At 41.7% G+C, this 19,395-nt stretch overlaps 1 protein-coding gene across 1 annotated transcript in view; it reads right to left on the reverse strand.

Moving 5' to 3' along the window:
* The window catches only part of MYO9B (myosin IXB), a 1,188,949-nt gene that overhangs the window by 111,622 nt on the left and 1,057,932 nt on the right, over positions 1-19,395 (reverse strand). The window contains exon 36 of the mRNA XM_044054768.1: positions 4,289-4,412. Within this exon, the coding sequence (XP_043910703.1) occupies positions 4,289-4,412 (124 nt within the window). The remainder of the gene's footprint in view (positions 1-4,288; positions 4,413-19,395) is intronic.

Below are 19,395 nucleotides of genomic sequence, written 5' to 3' on the forward strand. Positions count from 1 at the left end.
CTACCCACAACACTTAATTTACTAGAAAATTATTATATTGCTATTATGAAGACTCCTATAACCCGATGACCTTGACTCACCCATATCCATCTCTAAGTGAGGGGAACCATTCCTTTGCAACCAGACATTCACTTATCAGCAAATGTCACTGCACTTCTTGTATTTGACTATAAAGTTACAGCTGCATCCCTAAAGTGGTTAAGTGGGTGTGGTCAAGTATGCAAATGCAGCAGCATGTAGACATTCTGACCACTTTTATCTGACAATGAACTGCTGGCACAAAACATCCAATCTTCCCTATGACATGGGCTTCAGCCTCAAAAGAGGGAGGACACTTTTCAAAATATATTCTATGACTTCGCCAGATGAATTTTCTGGCATCTTAAGTTCACTATACCAAACTGCACACTCTGTTAGGCTATACTTGTTCTAGGGCCAACTGCACTTTCTGCTAGCTCACTTGAGTCAACACTTCCACTGTCTATACAGCTTCCCATTGCCTGAGGTCACTCCAGGACCGGCAGCAACTTCTGGCAGCCTGAGGTCAACTCCAGGACCAAGTGCAACTTCTGGCAGCTTGAGGTCACTCCAGGACCAAGTGCAACTTCTGGCAGCCTGAGGTCACTCCAGGACCAACTGCAACTTCTGGCAGCCTAAGGTCACTCCAGGACCAGCTGCACCTTCTGGCAGTCTGAGGTCACTCCAGGACCAGCTGCACTTTCTGGCAGTCTGAGGTCACTCCAGGACCAGCTGCACCTTCTGGCAACTTTAACTCAGTTCCAGGACTAGCTATGGCTTCTATCAGCTTTACTTCAACTCTGGGACCAGCTACACTTTCTGGTAGCCAGAGTTCACTCAAGGACCAGACACACCCTCTGGTAGCTTAAGCTCCTCCAGACCAAGCCATACCTTCTGGTAGGCTCAGCTTACTCCAGGACCAGCTAGAATTTCTGGTTTCCTCACCATTGTCCAGGATCAGAAAAATATTTGATGGGATTGTGACAGCAGACTACTGGCATTGTGTGATCACTGCAGCATAAAGGCTGTGGGTGGGGAAGTGCCGTCAATGTAGCACATAGGCTGTGGGGGATGTGCCATCAGTGCACCACAGAGGCTGGGGGGGGGACATGCCATCAGTGCAGCATGGAGGCTGTGTGGGGGGGCAAGCTGGCAGTGCGGAAACCAGGCTGTAAGGGGGGGCATGCCATGTGTGCAGCATGGAGGCTGCACCAGATACACTGCCATCAGAGCAGCAAAGGCTGCAGCAGATACACCACTGACACAGTGTCACTGAAGCAACGGCAGATGCGTCACCATCACAGTGGCATGGAGGTTGCAGCAGACATGCTGCCATCACAGCAGCATGGATGTTACAGCAGAAACTCCGCTATCAGAGCAGCATGGAGGCTGCACAGATACACCATCTCTGTGGCACGGAAGCTAAAGCATACAAGCTGTCACTGCAGCACAGAGACTGCAAGAGATATGCAGTCTCTGCAGAATTCAGACTACAATGGATATGCTGTCTCTGTGGCACGGAGACTGCAGATTATGTGCTGTCACTGTGGCATTGTGAATGCAGGGGATGTGCACTTACTGAAACGTGGTGACTGCAGGAGATGTGCCATTACTGTGGCACAAAGTCACAGAATGCGCTGTCACCATGACATGGCGACTGAAGGAGACATGCAGTTACCACAGCATGAAAAATTAAGAGTGGTGCCATCATCATCACAGCCTGGAGACTCGTAAGTAAGTGCTGTCACCACTGCATACAGAATGCAGAGGAATTGCTATCACTGTGGTATGGAGACTTCAAAGGGGAGGTGGCATCAGCAGGGCATGAACAATACAGAGGATGTGTTATCACTGTGGTATGAAGATTTCAGACAACATGCCATCACAGTGGCATGGAGACTACAGGTAGAACTTGCAGTTACTGTGGCATGGAGGCTACAGGTGGAAGATGCAATTACTGTGGCATAGAGGCAACATGTGGGAGATGCAGTTGCTCTGGCAGAGGGACTACAATGGATGTGATATTACTTTGGCATGGAGATTGCAGTGGGAAGTGCTATTACCATCGCATGAAGAATACATATGATATGTCATTACTGTGGGATGGAAAGTGCAAAAGTCTGTACTGAGTAACATCATCTGGTGACAAGATATTGGATCTTAACAGCAGTTGCTTTCTTCTTGAGAAATTTACTCCCAGTAAACATCACTCAGAAATCTCAGAGCATAACTTTGAAAAAGCACTGTTGTAAAGGTTTTCTTATGCAGCCCATGCATCTCACATCATTGCTGTGACCAACATTGTCCTTAAGAGCAAAAATTTGATCCTCCTTTACTAATTGCCTGGAACATTGGAAAGGGCATCTTAATAGCCCTCTGCAAGCAGAGTGAATTGATCCAGACCTACTTGTGCAGTGGAAAGACAATCCAGTTATATTTGTTGAGCTATAGATTTGATAATTTTTTTTGTATACTATCTTCTATTTAGCTCCAAAAATGAACCTCCATAAAGTCAGTCCTAGAATGCAAAAAGACTGCCATAACGCAGAAGAACTAACCCAAGTGAGGATACGGAGATGGAAGGAGCACATTTACAGAGCAGTATGGAAATATTCATACTCTATACAGAACTGGCACACTACTTCTCTGTCTCAAGGACGTCAGCTTAACCACCCTAATGACCACAGCACATAGAAACACTTTCAGCATTAATAACAAGAACATAATCCACTGAAAATGTAAAAAGCTGTTACATATTTCTCATAGCTGAATAATGCAGCAAACACCATATTAGCTATCTTCATACTCGTTTTAAAAAGGTCCGATAACCCTAAAATGATTTGTTAATTATACAAAAGTAAATACTAATGAGCTGACACATGTCCAGGTTAAAAGGCTTTAATTTATTTTGGTAAGAGCTTTACATGCAGTTACATGCAGATGGGGAGAAAGAGCTAATTGGCAGTGTTCCCATGAAACCTTCATTGAAGGCAAGACAACTGTTTGATCAAAAGCTTCTGTTGGCAATACAGTGCATGTCCTTGATTAATTAACAGAGATAGGAAGTTTAGTTTTTTTATATAAATGTTATTGGTATGGTTTGACATATGGCACAGTCTGATCTGAATGGATCGTTCTTTTTGAAGTAAGTATAGCCGAGCTGCTATCATCATTTGATTTTATGTTTTTTAGCATGGTAGGTGAACCATAAGCATTTATTAAATATATAAATATATTTATTTAGAATAAGCAATGCTTATTAATATACATCTGACATAGGGTACAGTTCGACTCGGAAGATCTTTTTTTGTAGTTAGTATACTCATGTTGCTGCTATTTGTTTTCATGTCGTTAAACCTGGCAGGTGAATCATAAGCACTCATTAAGTAAACACTTGCTTATTTACAACTGGAAAAGTTTACCAGCACATGCTTTATTCCACTTTCAAAAAGATGTATTAATATATGTGTTTTAGATAGGGATGACCACATCGTTGATACTACACACAATTATTACTAGTGAAGTTTTTATAAATGAATGTTATTTTACGGAGAGATACAGTTTTAGTTCGCATTTGATTTTAGAATGTTAATTAGTTTTTACACTGAAAATGTTTTTGGCTGAATTATGACTAAGACCAGATGCAGGCTGAAAGCATTGTATTTGAGGAAGTAATTGTGTCTTAACAGTGTTGCAAATGGTTCATTTCAGTATGAAAGTTTTTAAATGTTCTTGTCGATACTTTTTGAGTTGTCTAATGAAGCAAGAGTTACATCTGCGAAAAACGCTTGCCAAAATAAATTAAAACCTTTTAACCTGGCCATGTGTCAGCTCGTTAGTATTTACTTTTGTATTTTTGCAGTTTTCTTATTTAGTTTTACTAACAGCTGCTCATCCTAGTAGCTGGTGGTGTGTTTTGGTTAATTAACGGAATTATTTTTTTTTTCTTTAAGAACATGACTGGCATCAGGGCTACGATGTCTGAAAATGGCTGCAAAATGCATTAAGGGTTGTCAAACATCTGTACCCTTGTAGGTCTGCATTTCCTCCTGCATTATCATGCCTGTTGCTGAAACATTTGCCAGGTAAAAACAGCAGCAAAGCAGAGAACGAGCTCTTCTGTGTGCCAAATAACATTGGCAACATAGGCCTAACTACACACACACACACACACACACACACACGGCTTCACGTACATGGGGTGAAAGACAAAGAATCAGATACACATGTAAAAAAAAAAAGAAAAACCAAAAGAAGACAAAATTCTTACTGTATTTTGTCGAAGTAATGAAAGCCTGCGAAATGCAATACTCTCAGCAGCTTCTAGCTGATCGATTTCCTCCATCTTGGACAAGTACTTTCTCATCTGCTCATTGATTAACATCTCAACACACCTGTTGATTCAGAGCAAATACTTGATAAATGTATGCAATTAAACAAAGTTTTGTACAACCAAGATCAGCTGTGCTGTTGTCACAACTTTAACTTCCAACAGTCAGTTGTATTCCCATGTTACTGACAGCAGTCATCTCAAAGAAATGGACCAGTAACGTGATATGTACTAAAGTTACACATCAAGGATTTCTCGGATTAATGTCACATGATCATAAATGTGGCAAACTATGTTACAAGCCTCATTTTACTTTCATGGCAAATTACATCATATCTGGCTTAATTCTTCAACCCGATATTATGTGATGGAATTTAAGTTTTCAAATACAAGATTCCCATATGGCTATACAGTATGGCACAACAGGTTAAGCCTTCTAGTCAAATTACATTTTTTAAATACATAAATTTAAAGACAGCAAAATCACAAACAGGACATCATGATACTCTCATTCATCTAGTATTGAAGATAACATTTTTTTTAGGCAATGCATGATGTACTGTGCAGCAAAAAGTGCAGTAGCTTTAAGTGAGAAACCCACCATGGAAAATAAAAAAACTGCATAGTGACATTTCTCATCTGTCCACAAAACCTACTCCCTTCACTTCTATACTACAACTAGTACTATTTAAAAAAATAAAAAAATAAATAAAAAATCAGAAAGTGATACTGAATGAGAATAATCACAGGGACATGACCAAGTGCACTTCAAATTCTACCTAAGCAATCATGAAGCTACACAGAGTTACTATTTTTTTTTTTTTTTTTTTTAAACAGAGTACATTTTGCCTTTAACCCATCATGCCTCCTCCTACTGAATGCCCATTTGTTCACACAAGCATACATTTCTATCTTTCTTTTAAAACCTGCAAATGGCTTAACTACAAGGACTCCCAATGCCATTTTGTCCACACGAAGCAAGGGCTACTATCACAGTCTTGGAAGATCATGCCTAAGTTACCCCTGCACAGACCCCCCTCATCCTGATTTGTCTCCACCTTCCAGTGAAGGCTAATACAGCACAGCAAACACACAAGCTGACTAGGACCACCATACCTGCCCCCAAGATGGGCATGGCCATCTTCCCGGACTACGCCATCAAAAGAGTTCAATTAATTCTTCCCAACTGAGCTACAGTCGGAGCTTTATTTCTGTATGCCATCAAATGAAGCTTAAAGGATTAGTTTTGCATTTTGGTTTTTATTAATGGTATTCAAATTTAAATAGCAATTACTCTCATGCTCATTCACTTGTGCACTGAAGCAATAGAAAAGCACAACTTCCTCTTACTTATTTTACAAAAATGTATGTCACAGAGGCCAAAATTAGGGCCTATTGTAATGAATGTCTTTACAAGTTGCCTTGCAGAAGGCCTAGAGGGAAAAAAAAAAAATTCTGCTAATGACACAAAGCTACCATGAGGCAGATACAAAAATTTGCAGAAAACGTAAAGGCTTTGCTAGAGAGGTAAGTTTTTCTAAAATAAGGCAAATTAAATTCAATGCAAAATATTGAACCTGGGACGCAAAACAGAGAAAAGAAGTAACGAAGCTCACAGAATAAAGTAACAGAAGAGGAAAATCATGTGGGATAGTGGCTTCAGATGCCCTGAAACATAAGCAAGTAGCATACAAACATTAAGGAAAAGAGAACTGAATGTTGGGATGTCACAAGATCCATCAAAGCATGACAACGCTATAAAGCCAATTAACATGGTTTAAGCCCATTCAAGTATTGTGCAATTATACAGTTATCTGTGTAATGCAGACAGGACACAATACAGAATAAGTGGGAGACTGGAGATTTGAAAAAAAAATTCTAAGTATCTAAGGGGAGCTAAAAGACCATAAACGGATTCTGCATTTCTAAACACATGCATTAAACATACTAAGTAGAGAAAAAGTACAGTTTTGTACCTACCATAAATGTAGATGTCCGAACTGGATAGCATCTGCAGTCATAACAAGTGGGTTGTCCTGTCGTCAGGCAGCCCTGCAGTCGGCCGGATTCCAAAGTCCGGGTCCGGCTTCGGCTGATGTCGCACTCCACCCGACGTCATCTCTGTTGGTCTTCGGGTATAAAAGCATCAGCCGACGCCATTTTCCTCAGTGTTTCTTGCCCCAGATGCCAGTAGCCCTCTTGCAGGCTAAAAATTTGGATAGATGCCAATGTTTCCAAATAGATAGAGGTAAACACAACAATAAGCATATATGTACATATATACAAACAAATACACCATAAAAGACTCCCCCCCAACAGCTAGCTATTAGGAGGGTAAACACCCTAGGAGTACCACAGAGGGCAAGGAGGGAGGTAATCCTGACTGCAGATGCTATCCAGTTCGGACATCTACATTTATGGTAGGTACAAAACTGTACTATGTCCTTCATGGATGCATCTGCAGTCATAACAAGTGGGTAGAATACCATAGCCAACTAGGGGAGGAGGATAAAAGTAGATTATGGTGTGTTTAGGATCCCTTGCAGTACAGCAGTGGCAAACCCTGCTCGGGATCTGGAATATAGAGGCAAATTATAATGCTTGGCAAATGTATGCACGGAGGTCCAAGTAGCCGCCTCAATAATGTCTTTGGTTGCCACTCCTCGTAAGAAGGCTGTGGTAGTGGCTGTTGCCCTTGTAGAATGAGGTCTTATGATCTGTGGAATTGGTTTTCCATGGAAGGAGTAACAGTATCGTTTGCAATTTCCTATCCATTTGGAGATTGTCTGTTTGGAAATAGCTTTTCCTTCCCTTCCTGTTGCATAGGCTACAAAAAGTTGGTCAGTCTTTCTGCTATTTTTTGTTCTGTCCAAGTAGTAGCGTAGCTGTCTATGTACATCCAAGGTATGCAGTATTCTTTCCCCTCTGTTTTGTGGGTTGGGAAAGAAGGTAGGTAGGTGGATTGCCTGGTTTAAAGACACTCTGGATACCACCTTGGGCATAAATGTAGGATTAGTCCTCATGGACACTCTATCTTGGTGGAAGATTAGGAAGGGTTGCACTGCCATTAAGGCCTGTAGTTCTGAAACCCTCCTTGCTGAAGTAATTGCCAGTAGGAAAGCAGTTTTCCATGACAGGTGTTGTAGGTCTGCTCTTGCTGCTGGTTCAAAGGGTGATAGTGTCAACTTTTCTAGCACAAAGTTTAAATCCCAAGCTGGTAATGGTGGTTTCCTTGGAGGTTTTACATTCTTGATTCCTCTGAGGAACTGCCTGAGCAAAGGGTGCGAAAAAACAGGTGGATCAAGCTGTATTCTGCTGAAATAGCTGATGCATGTATCTTGATGGAGGAGTAGGACAGGCCTGAATGAAGAAGTTCGGCCAGATACTCCAGAATGTTAGGCATATCTATGTTTGACACATCTTTTCCTCTTTCCGTACTCCAAATGACAAACCTTTTCCATTTTCCAGCATAGTTCCTTCTTGTTGAAGGTCTGCGTGCTTCAAGAATAATGTCTTTAACTCTTTGGGAAAGTTCTGGATTAGCTGCTGCTATGTGATGTTCCATGCAGTCAGTTGCAGCGTTTTAGGTTTGGATGTATGATGCTGTAGTTGTTCTGAGTTAACATCAAAGGCATCAGGGGTATTGGCCACATATTGTTCTGAGACATGCTCTTCAGTAGTGGGTACCAGTGTTGTCTTGGCCAGTTTGGAGCTATCAGGATTACCCTTGGACGTTCTTCCTTGATTTTTAGTAGTACCTTGTGTATCAAAGGAAGAGGTGGGAATGCATATGCTGTTAGGCCTTTCCAGTTGAAGGAGAGTGAGTCCACTTTCCATGTTAGTGGGTGGAATGTCCTTGTGCAGAATTTTTTGAGCTGGTGATTGAGAGGTGATGCGAATAGGTCTATCTGTGGCATTCCCCATTTCTTCGAGATGGTCTTGAAGATGTCCGGGTGCAGCTTCCATTCGTGGGCATCCGAAGTGGTTCTGCTTAATATGTCTGCTAGAGTATTGTCTTTCCCCGGTACAAATATTGCCTGTAACTGAATGTTGTAGCTGAGTGCCAGGGTCCACAGCTCCAAGGTCATTCTGCATAGGGGGTATGAATGAGTGCCTCCCTGTTTGTTGATGTACCACATGACTGTGGTGTTGTCTGTCCTTATCATCAACTGGCCCTCTTTGAGAAATGGTTTGAACTTTTGGATTGCCAGTTTTACTGCCAGCATTTCTTTTAGATTGATGTGCAGGTGAAGTTGATCCTGTGTCCACAATCCTTGCAAGCATTTGTCCAGCATGTGGGCCCCCCATCCTAGGTCTGAAGCGTCTGTTGTGATGGTCTGGCTTGGTTGACATCTGCGCAAGGGTAGGCCTGGGTTTGACTGGCATGCCTGAGCCCACCATAGGAACTCCTGTTTTAAGCATGGAATTAGTGGGATTTCTGTTTCTAGACTGTGTCTGTGTTGGGACCATAAATTCTTTAGGTACCACTGTAGTTTCCTCATATGTAGTCTGGCAAATGGGACCAAGATTATGCATGATGCCATGAAGCCCAAGGCCTGTAGAACTTTTCTTGCTGTTAACTTGTTCAGTTTTGTTAGTGCCAAGAAGTAAAGAGGAAGTTCTTTTTGTTTTTCTGTAGTCAGGAATGCCATTTGTTGTACTGCGTCCAATTCCGCGCCCAAGAATGTCCTTGTTTGGGATGGTATCAGCCTTGACTTTTGTAAATTGACTGTGTATCCCAGTCCTTGTAGCAAGTAAATGACCCTTTGTAAATCTGTTGTCAGCTTGCTTTTGTTGTCCCCTTGTAGCAGGCAGTCGTCCAGGTATGGGTAAATTTGAATTCCCTGTAGTCTGCAATGGGCGCTTACTGATGCCAGGCATTTTGTGAATACTCTGGGCGCAGTAGATAAGCCAAAGGGCAATGCTGAGAATTGATAGTGCTCTGATCCTGCAAGAAATCTGAGGTATCTTCTGCAGATTGGTCGAATGGGGACGTGCAGGTATGCCTCCTTGAGATCTAGAGTTACCAGCCAAGACTCCTTGCCCAGCATGGGAAGAAGTTGCTGTAGGGTCAGCATTTTGAATTTTGGGACAATGATGTATGTATTTAAGGTGGACAGGTCGAGAATTGGTCTCCAACTTTTTTCCTTTCTTGGAACTAGGAATAGTCTGGAGTAGAACCCCTTTCCTTGTTCTGCTGTTGGCACTCTTTCCATAGCTCTCATGTTTGCTAACTCCATTATCTGGCGGAGAGCCTCTGTTTTTTGATTTGGAGGTAGATTTGGCATTCCTCTTTGACTGGTAAAGTGTGGAAGTGAAACCGGTAACCTTGATCTATGGTTTGTAAAATCCACTTGTCTTTTGTTATGTAGTGCCAGTTCTTTGAAAATAAGGTTAACTTTCCACCTAGAGGAGCTGCTATTTGTTCCCTGGTAGGCGGATTTAGGATTAAGTCACTGTGGTTGTGCTGATGTAGTGGCAGTGGCTGTGTCTGTGCCTCTGTTGTTACCTTGCCACTGTCGTCCTCTGTAGGCACCTCCTCTGGATTGGTTTCTGCCTCTGGAACGTCTATTCCTGCCCCTTTGAAATTTTGTGGAGTCAGGAAAGGACCAATTTTTGGCAGGCCAGTTCCTGCTAAACCTTGGGGTTGAACCTGCAAGAAATCTTTAACAGTTTGAACAGATTTTGCCTTTTCTTCCATTTTCTTCATAACCTGCTGGGCAGGTGTACCAAACAAACTTGTCTTGTCCATAGGAGCATCTAGCAACTTAGCTTTAACATGATCCGGTAAAGCTTGTTCCTTTAGCCATGCATGCCTTCTTATCACTGTGCCTGTCATGGCTGATCTAAATGAAGCCTCCAGTGCATCATAGCCACATTTTAAGGAATGGTTGCTAACCTGTTGTATGTTATTTACCATCTCTAATACATATTTCTTATCAAGAGATTCATCAGTGGTTAGTTTTTAGTTAACTGATCAAGCATAAACTCTTGGTATTGTATCATGTGAAACTGACAGTTTAAAGCTCTAGCTGAGAGAGTAGCTGAAGTGTAGACCTTTTTACCCCATCTGTCTAGTGACCTTGCTTCCCTTTCAGAAGGAATAGGGTTTTTAGCTGTGGTCGCGGCTACTGCCTTGGGACCCTGGGATATAGTTTCTGGGTCTGCAAGTGGGGCCTTGTAAAGGTGGTGATGAGTATCTGGCACCCTGTAAAATCTGTCTGGTTTGGCAGGGGCTGGGGGTAAAGAATCTGGAGTGGAGTAAACATCATAGAAAGCATCATCCACCACAGAGAGAACAGGAGGTATAGCTAAGGGCCTGTGCTGTGGGAGGTGCAGAAAGGTCCTAAGTCTTTTTCTGGAGTCTGAAAAATCCTGTTGCTGCCATTGGAACTGTTCTCGCATGGCATGCAAGGTTTCCCCAAAGGAGAATTCTTCTGGTGGGGAAGCAGCTGGAATGGATTCTTCAGCATCAGAATCTTCAAAATTGGAGAAGGGAGCCTCAGGCTGGTCAGTTATGTCTGATTCATCAGCAGAATCATCAGTAGACACTGGCTCAGGGGGCTCTGGCCTAGGTCTCTTCTCTGGGGGCTGAGAGGCCCTGTCTGGGTGAGATTGAGATCCTCTAATTAAAGAAATTAAATCTTCTGCCAAAGAAAGCATTTGAGAACTAGAAGAGGGCCTGGATGTGGGGAGTTTAACAGGCACTGTTTTAGTAGTCTTGGCTGCTTTAGCCCTGGCGAAGGCCTTAATGGACATGGCAGCTGGAGGCCTAGCAGCACCACGTGCTGGGGTAGAGACATCCAAGGGGATGGTGTCTGATAAGTCAACCACCGTAGTGGGTAAAATTTCTGAGGTCGATTCAAGAGTTGTAGCAGGGGCCTCAGTTGTAAGAATAGGTTCAGCTGTACTTTGAGCAGTTTTCTCGGTTTCGGCCGAAACCGAGACACTCGCGGTTTGCTTTACCGTGGTTTCGGCCGAAACCGCGGACCGCGATTGTCGGTCTTTATCTTTGCGTTTTTTGGGGTAGTCGGAGGTTCCGACGGCATAATGTACGCAAAATCAGAACCGAAAAACTGTTCTGCAAACTCCGACCGACGCCTAAGCGTTCGTCGGTTGAAAGAGGCACAGGCCGAACAGGCTGCTACGTCGTGGGCTGGGCCTAAACAAGGCAGACAGTAAGAGTGGAAATCTTTATGAGGTATTTGTTTCCCACAGGTTAAACAATTGTTAACTTTTTCTGACATCGGCTGAGGCAAGAAAGAGTCCCCAACGGGGTACTTAGCTTTAGAAGTCTTCGAAGTAGTATTCGGTAGAAGTAATCTCTGGATCCGACCGACCGGCACTTGCGAACAGCTTCTGCTTGGCGCCACGGCAAGAAAGACTGAGGAAAATGGCGTCGGCTGATGCTTTTATACCCGAAGACCAACAGAGATGACGTCGGGTGGAGTGCGACATCAGCCGAAGCCGGACCCGGACTTTGGAATCCGGCCGACTGCAGGGCTGCCTGACGACAGGACAACCCACTTGTTATGACTGCAGATGCATCCATGAAGGACATCAAGGACTACTAAGGATGCAAGCTGGGAAACTCAAGGAAGATACAAGGAATTATTTCAAAGAAAGGCAATCAATGACTGACGCATCCTTACTTAAGTGGTAGTGAAATAAAAGAATTACTAAATACAAGGAAGTTTCAGACAGGCAACAAGCCAAGTTTATAAAGGCTAGGAGTTGATGGTTGGGGGTACTAAGAACAAACTTACCTCCCCTGGACTGGATGTTACATCGTTTCTGTAAAGTTCATGGACCAAAGCCACCTTGCCAATAACCAGTCTTTACAGGGCACCTCCAGTCTCAAGAAGGGCAAAACACATGTCTGGGAGGAATTTATGAAAGCTCATCAAACTACTGAGACAGATGTCAGTGGCCCAACAGGTAGCACAACCTGCAGAAGGCTGTTGGTTCTATTCCCACACCAGGTAGATGTTTTGTTAATACTGCAGTGCAGCATAAGGGGAGTTGCTATGTTCCTGTGTCTCTCCTCCTTAGGACCTTGACTTAACATATCATCCAATCTGCTTGATTTGGTGGTAGCTCAGGTGGATATAAATGATCCAATGGCACTTATCGAAAAGAAAGAGCAGGGAAAGTTCTCCAATCATCTGGCTAAATTTTACCAAATAGCATAAATACCACCTGGGGGCACAGTTGGAGAGGCCACAAGCCTAGTGGGACTAATCCGGTCAACAAAAGAATAAATAAAAAATAAAATTATCAAGGTGTGCACTAAAGTGAAGATATCACTCTGTTTTGTATCCAACAGAAAAATTGTTATAGAAAAAGAAAGCATAGAGTAATAAAGCTCTCTCTCTCCCATATGTCACATTTTTCTTAATATCTTTATTAAACATGACTAAATGACATAGGAGTATACAGAATACAAAAAAAATACATTTCCTTTGTTATTTTCAAGCAGTTTAACAATTTTCATTCATTCCAGCATTACATAAATCACTCATTTCCTGACTTCCCTTAAACCTCACTCCTCCTCCAGAACACTTTGCATACATTGTTTTCATAAATATAATTTATTTTTATGTAGTTTTACTTGTTTGTTGATGGAGATTCGAGTCTTGAGTTTAAGCGTTTGTTCATTTTTTTAAAGGTGCAGGAGACCACCAAGGGTTGGGTCCTTAAAAGCAGAGAATGGTAGACAAACACCACTGCACAGGAGTTTACAGGAGACTGAGTGAAGGGAAAGAGCTTCAGATCTATCACGGTGGCTGAAGTCTTTAGTCCTGCAATCTTTCTACTTGGGAACCTCTGGGGTCTTTCCAGTTGCATGACATTTTTGGATAAATAGCTACTTAAGAGGGCATTTTATTGCACAACTGGCTTCATCTGGAAAAAAACAGAGGAATGACAACTTATTTTGACCTGGATGAGATATTTTTAAGTTAACTGGACTAAAAAGGAGGATTTTTCTGACTACTGCTGCTACTTGGCAGTCAAAGAATAGGGAGTTGTCTGCAAAGGTACCAAAATCTCTAATGATCTATCAGTATGGATTGTGGTGCTGTCCAAACTAAGTCACTCCCGGTCAACAAATATAAATAAATAAAGTTTCTCTCAAGATCCGTTTACCAAAAGTGACAGTGCTATACTTTGCATTTAATTTAAACCTGTTCCTAATACAGTACTGATTTTTGGTCTAGTCACTGTTATAGTGACAGCACAGAATGGTGAGTGAAGATCAACACCGAGTTGGCAGTCAACAGCAAATTTAATTAGCAGTATACGTGGGTTAACTGTTTACAGATTAGCAGAGCAGATGCCAGACAGAAGGGATGCCTGCACTGCAGCCTGAGGAATGCCACTAGTGTTTTTTTTTTCTCTCTGCTTTCTGAGGTGGCACCTGCTACTTTAATTACATGGATTCTGTCAACCAGTTTGCTATCCATCGTAAAACATAAGGGTGTAACATTTAAGCCTTTAAGCCTATTTATAACACAAGAAAGGGGAACAACGTCAAAGGAATAGGCCAAGTCCACATATGCTGCATGAACTGCACGACTGCTATCTACAGCTTCACTGACGTTCTTGAAGTTTACTAAATTAAGTACACAATCTCCCTTTGGTAAAACTATATTTTTGCAAGTCTTTGGCAATCAAATGTTTATCAAGCTTATGAAATCAGACATAAGATGTTCCATTTGCAAATTAGGCCTGTTATGTTGATGAGTTTAGATTCCCTGGGATCTGACCCCCTTTATGAAGTAGCATAGTGGCAGACATTTTTCATACCTCAAGAACATACCATGTGTAAGTTGAACAGTTATTGGAATAGTTCAGAGAGGTCATATTCAGTGCTGCTGATTAATCAACAAGGTATACTGTTCGGTCTTATAGAGGTGGTATTTTTAGCTTTAAAGAGTACAGCTAGAATATGTGCCATAATATTGGGAGAAGGAAAGAACTCAAGAATTTGTGGAACCTCAATGACTATTTCTGGTGTGAAACTGGCACTAAATTTATCTGCATGTATATACTGAATTCTTTCAGATCACTGCTGAATGTTCCTACTTAACCATTTGATATAGTTACAGAAGGATTTCTGACATCCTTGGCTTCATGTGTTAATTTTAATTTGTGCTCCATTTGATCTTCCTCATGACAACTTTTTGACTTTTACTGAGCTTTCTAATAGTCTTTAATGTAGGTAAGATTTGTTTTACTACAGGCCTTAATTATTTTTTTTTTTTTATTACCGAGCTCATGAAATGCTGACATCACACTAAGATGGTTCATTTTCATGACTGTCAGGATACTGGATTCTGAATGGGAACATTTGGCTTATGCCATTTGTTATATGGGAATAAAATTCATTAGCACGTGACAGCTGAGACTGCATAGGGCTAGAAATCTTGCAGTTGAATTATGAGAACTCATCACATAGCTTTAACAGGTGTGCCATATTAAATTACTTGCATTCAGCTGTGTTTATTTACTATGCTTAAATGCTCTAAAGAAGAAGACTACTGATTCACGATTGCATTTCTCCAGCAATGAGGATGCTATAGGAGGTAGTACAAGTACTTGTCCTGTTGGTAAGGATGAGAACAAGAAGACTTTTACCCTCTAGTGGGCTCGTTTGTACAAGTTAATTTGCATTTACTAAGCCCTGTAATCTTTGGGTGCACCCAATAATTTGTGGCATACGTGCTCTAGCTAAACTGATGGATAATTAAAAAACACCCATCAAAAAGATATTTTATTTATAGGTAGCACATTTAAAAAATCTTTTAAGGTCCTCCAGGACACAGAAGATGACCTACAGCAGGATATGAACTGTTAACAGGACTTGTTTTGAGTAATTTGAAGTGCATTAATTCTGCTTCTCCGTCATGGGAACTCTATCTAAAGTTAAGTGAGACTCTGACAAATACAGATACTCGCCCTAACAGTTTCCAGCAGGTCTGAATGCATGGCAGCAACTGAAACCTGCTGAAGTGGGACTGCTGTCTTTACAATGAAACTAAGTCTATTCAGGTTGCAGAATACCCTCAAGATCTGGCAATCCACTGCTATAACTTCTAGCACTGAGCACAGAAATCAAAGTAGTCTGGACTGGAATATACTTGCAAGCCTATTTGTTACACTGAATATCCAAAAGGCAGACCTTGCCTAAAAACACGCCACTATGGGAGCAGGGTCAGTATGCAAAATCCATGGAATAAGGTGCAGGCCATCCCTGCTGAAGCAAGTTGGGATGTTAACCATCTCATCCCAAACTGAAATAAAATGGGTCCAGCTACTTAGTCAACTGTTACAGCCAACTGCCTTTGCTTTGTATCTGGACATTATCATTCGGGATGATGATACAATTCTGCTTAGGGTCAGACAGTTACATGCATTTGACAAATATTTAGCAACATATCTCTCTCTATATCCTTCTGGGCTGAAGACCCCAAGTCATTTACTCCAACATGAGACACTACCAAGTCAAAATCATCTTTGTCTTCTTAGAGGGACTGTGCAACATCACATATCTTGACACTAAAAAAGGCAGCTGCTACACAGTTCCAACACTGAACTTAATACCGTAAATGTATAGTCACATGCATAATCACCGCTTTTGCAAGGGATACAAAAACACTTTTACAACATGCACTACTGTTTCTGTATTCACTGACTGTTAAGTTAGATACCAGAAGAGTCTTATCAGGTAGTCAGGCAGTTTAGTCCCCTCTAACCAGCTCCAAATCAGCACCCTAAAGTTGCCATTTTACATAGTGCTGTCTTCCCCTTGTCTATTCCATTATCCAACTACTTAGCCAATTGTAGCTAAATGGACACACTTTCCTGTAGCAGGAGTTCTTGTGTTGTTTCCAGATATCCATGCAGACATCCCTACTGATTGTAACGTTCAAGGAAGAAATGCCAAAATTAAGTCTCATTGCCCTCTGGTGGATTAGAATGGCACAGTTTCAATTCTTAAGGGTCCTTGCCTTACAAAAATTCCTCCAGAACATGGCCAAGAAAGTCTCAGGCATCTGTATGCTTTGGGTTTCATTCTTTTCACAACCAGCGTAGTCTGTCAGCTCCTACTGCACACATCATGACTTTGTGAAGGGCAGACTCGAGATCCTTACAGAAACTGTGGTCTGACTGAGTACTTCTTTGAGTGCTACATCGCTGTGCCTTTTGAGAAACCCATTCCCATCCCTCTGCACACCCACATCTGCAGAATTTCACCTTTGAATCTCATGCCAGACAGGCTGGACTGTCAAATGTTTGACCTTCTAGCTCAGCAGCACCAGGGCCGGTGCTAACATTTTGGGGGCCTCTGGCAAGTTTCAAGTTGGGAGCCCTACCCAGGAGAACATAAAGTGTGACCACATTGCTGTTACACCCCCTTCCCTGCCAAGCTCATTTAGCACCATTTAAAGATCACTACAGTGGTGATCATTAAAGGCCTTTAAGTGCTTATGCCTGCTTAATTCCCATGATCAACTTCTTTTCTCTTTACCATAGTTAAAATCCTTACTTCTTCCTTACCCTTGTCCCAGATTTCCCCTAAGTGTTCTACTCCATCTATGGCACCAACCTTATCAGTCATTATGCTCTAACGCCACTGCTGGAATTCAATCTGCTACATGAGTAGGGAAGTGTCAGTGTGGTTCAATAAATTTGTTTCATTTCATCAACATCAGCATCAACCCCCTTTTTCACATTTTTTACATGGGACCGGGTTGTCATGTTAACTGTTGCCATTTCTCTCGATTCTGCTCTCTTCAACACTCACGCCAGGCTGTCACAGATCTTCAATCACACAATCCATTCCATCCACCTGTTTGCTGGATGCCCTCGTTTCCTCTTAACTACTTCCTGTATGTCCCAAACCTTTTTCACCACACTGTCTTCTGCTTTCCTGCACATGTGCCTGTACCACAGTAATTTGTTCTTATTAGATATTTTCTGGAATAGGAGCTACTTTGGCATCTGATCTTATGTTCACATTTCTTCATCTGTCCCACAGTATGCATCCTACCATCCTTCTTCGTAGGGTGCTACAGCCCTGAATAATTCCTTGAAATGTTGCACTTTCTCTCCAGTCAACTTCCAGGTCTTCAGCCTGGTCTCTGTTGACCTTAGAGCCTCCTCTGATCACTGCTTCCAGCTGATTGTAGCAACCAGTGGTTTATGCTGTGAGTTGACCGTTTCACTGGGGATGACTTTGCAATCACTGATTCTACCCCAGTGTCACCTTCTTATTAGGAGATGTCTACCTGAGGTGCATGTTGGCCACTCTTGTATATGACCTTGTGAATGTCCCTCTTTCTGAACCATGCATTGGCTACTATCAAGCCATTTTCCATACAGAAGTCTAGAACGGCATCTCCTTTGTTACTCCTGTTGCCCTACCCATGTGAACACAGGCAGTTCTCATATCCTGTTCTGTCTATCCCTGTTATGTGCATTAAAGTCACCCATTCTCATCATCAATTCATGCTGGACTGCTTTATCTAGTAGGCCCTGAACCACTTGAGTTTGTCTTTCAAACTAAAATGCCTGATCAGAAATGCCCTTTGGCTTCAATAAGCAGGTTTGTTTCTAATTTATAAAGCAATAAACTGATTCTTCCTCAGCCATATTTTATTTTTATTAAAAGTAGAATGAATTTCATTTATAGCTGCTTATTTGAAATTACTCTTTAAAGTTATTTAGTTAAGCAGCAAAGCATAATTTTCTGCTACAGGTGCATACACTGTTTAGATAACAGAATATTTTGAGTCAATCAAATATAAATTATATGGCATTTAAGTATGAAAAATCTTTAATGTCCTTCCCCAAATGTATTATATTGCATCCAAAGTGCAGCTCATGTGTGTGTTTTCTTCCACTAGAATCCAAACTATTCATATATTTGAAGAATGCATTAAGAGCTTTTAATGTCACTGTCAAGTCCTAAAATGCAGTGTGTCAGCACAACATTAATATTAATCTCCTATGTACAGGAAATGCAGTATGAGCACAGCTTTGACAGAAATCCTTCAGTGCAAGCACTGAACTTTTGGGGATAAACTGCATCACTTTGGACACTATACAAATAAATCAACCACCACAAACAGCAACAATCGTCCGGGTGTAGAATGCTGTGGTTTACATATTTACCAAACTTCAGCATTTTGTTTCCTAATATTAATTTTGTCGATTGCATGTATGGTCAAGTGGCACATACTTCAAAGGAGGAAGTAACTGTAGGTCTGGAGAGATAATGCTTAAAGTTTCTTCCATACCAAATGTTTCAGCATGGGGCAGGGGGATGCAAGTGTCTGTGGTTTAATGTTAGGCAGAAAATTCCCAGCATTGCTCCAGTTTAAAAAAAAAAAAAAAAAAAAAAAAAAAAAGATAACTTACTTCCTTGTCTGCTGCAGACAATCTGGTCTCTTAAATCACTGAAGCAGACCTGATTGTGGGCAGCTTACAGACAAGTTAAAAAAAAAAAAAAAATGGAAAAAAGTTTGTGATTGTGAGATGACATCATGTAGCCATGCAGACATCTACAAAGTACACAGGAAGGAGGAATGAATGATGGAGAAGGAGAAACCAGCGGCTGCTGCATGGGGGCCCTCTTTCACGGGCAGATGATCAAGGGCTCCCTGCGGCCGTGGGTGCCTAACGCCGGCTATGAGCAGCACTGAAGTTTAGTTTTTTGGAAGACTTGCCTCCTTGTGGCAACTGTACCTGTACATTGCATCTCAGGCCTTCAGGCTCTCATGTGTGGGCAACTACATGTGGTCTTTAAAAAGACAGGGCAGAAATTTCTATGAACTAATCAACTTTTTTCTTTTTTTTTTTTTTTTTTGTGTAGTATCAAATAAAAATGAGAATCCTTCATTCCTTAAACTGTTGATGTTCACATAAGGAAGGTAAAGTAATTTACAAAAAATGCATCAACTTTTCATGCTTTTCTCCCAGCAGAGGAGGACTCGTACTTGCCAAGCAGAGGCTTTCTAAGTGGCTTATCAACAGTTTTAACT

Source organism: Protopterus annectens, chromosome 13.part0 (assembly GCF_019279795.1).
Source record: "Protopterus annectens isolate FY-2018-M chromosome 13.part0, PAN1.0, whole genome shotgun sequence".
Classification (NCBI taxonomy): Eukaryota; Metazoa; Chordata; order Ceratodontiformes; family Protopteridae; genus Protopterus; species Protopterus annectens.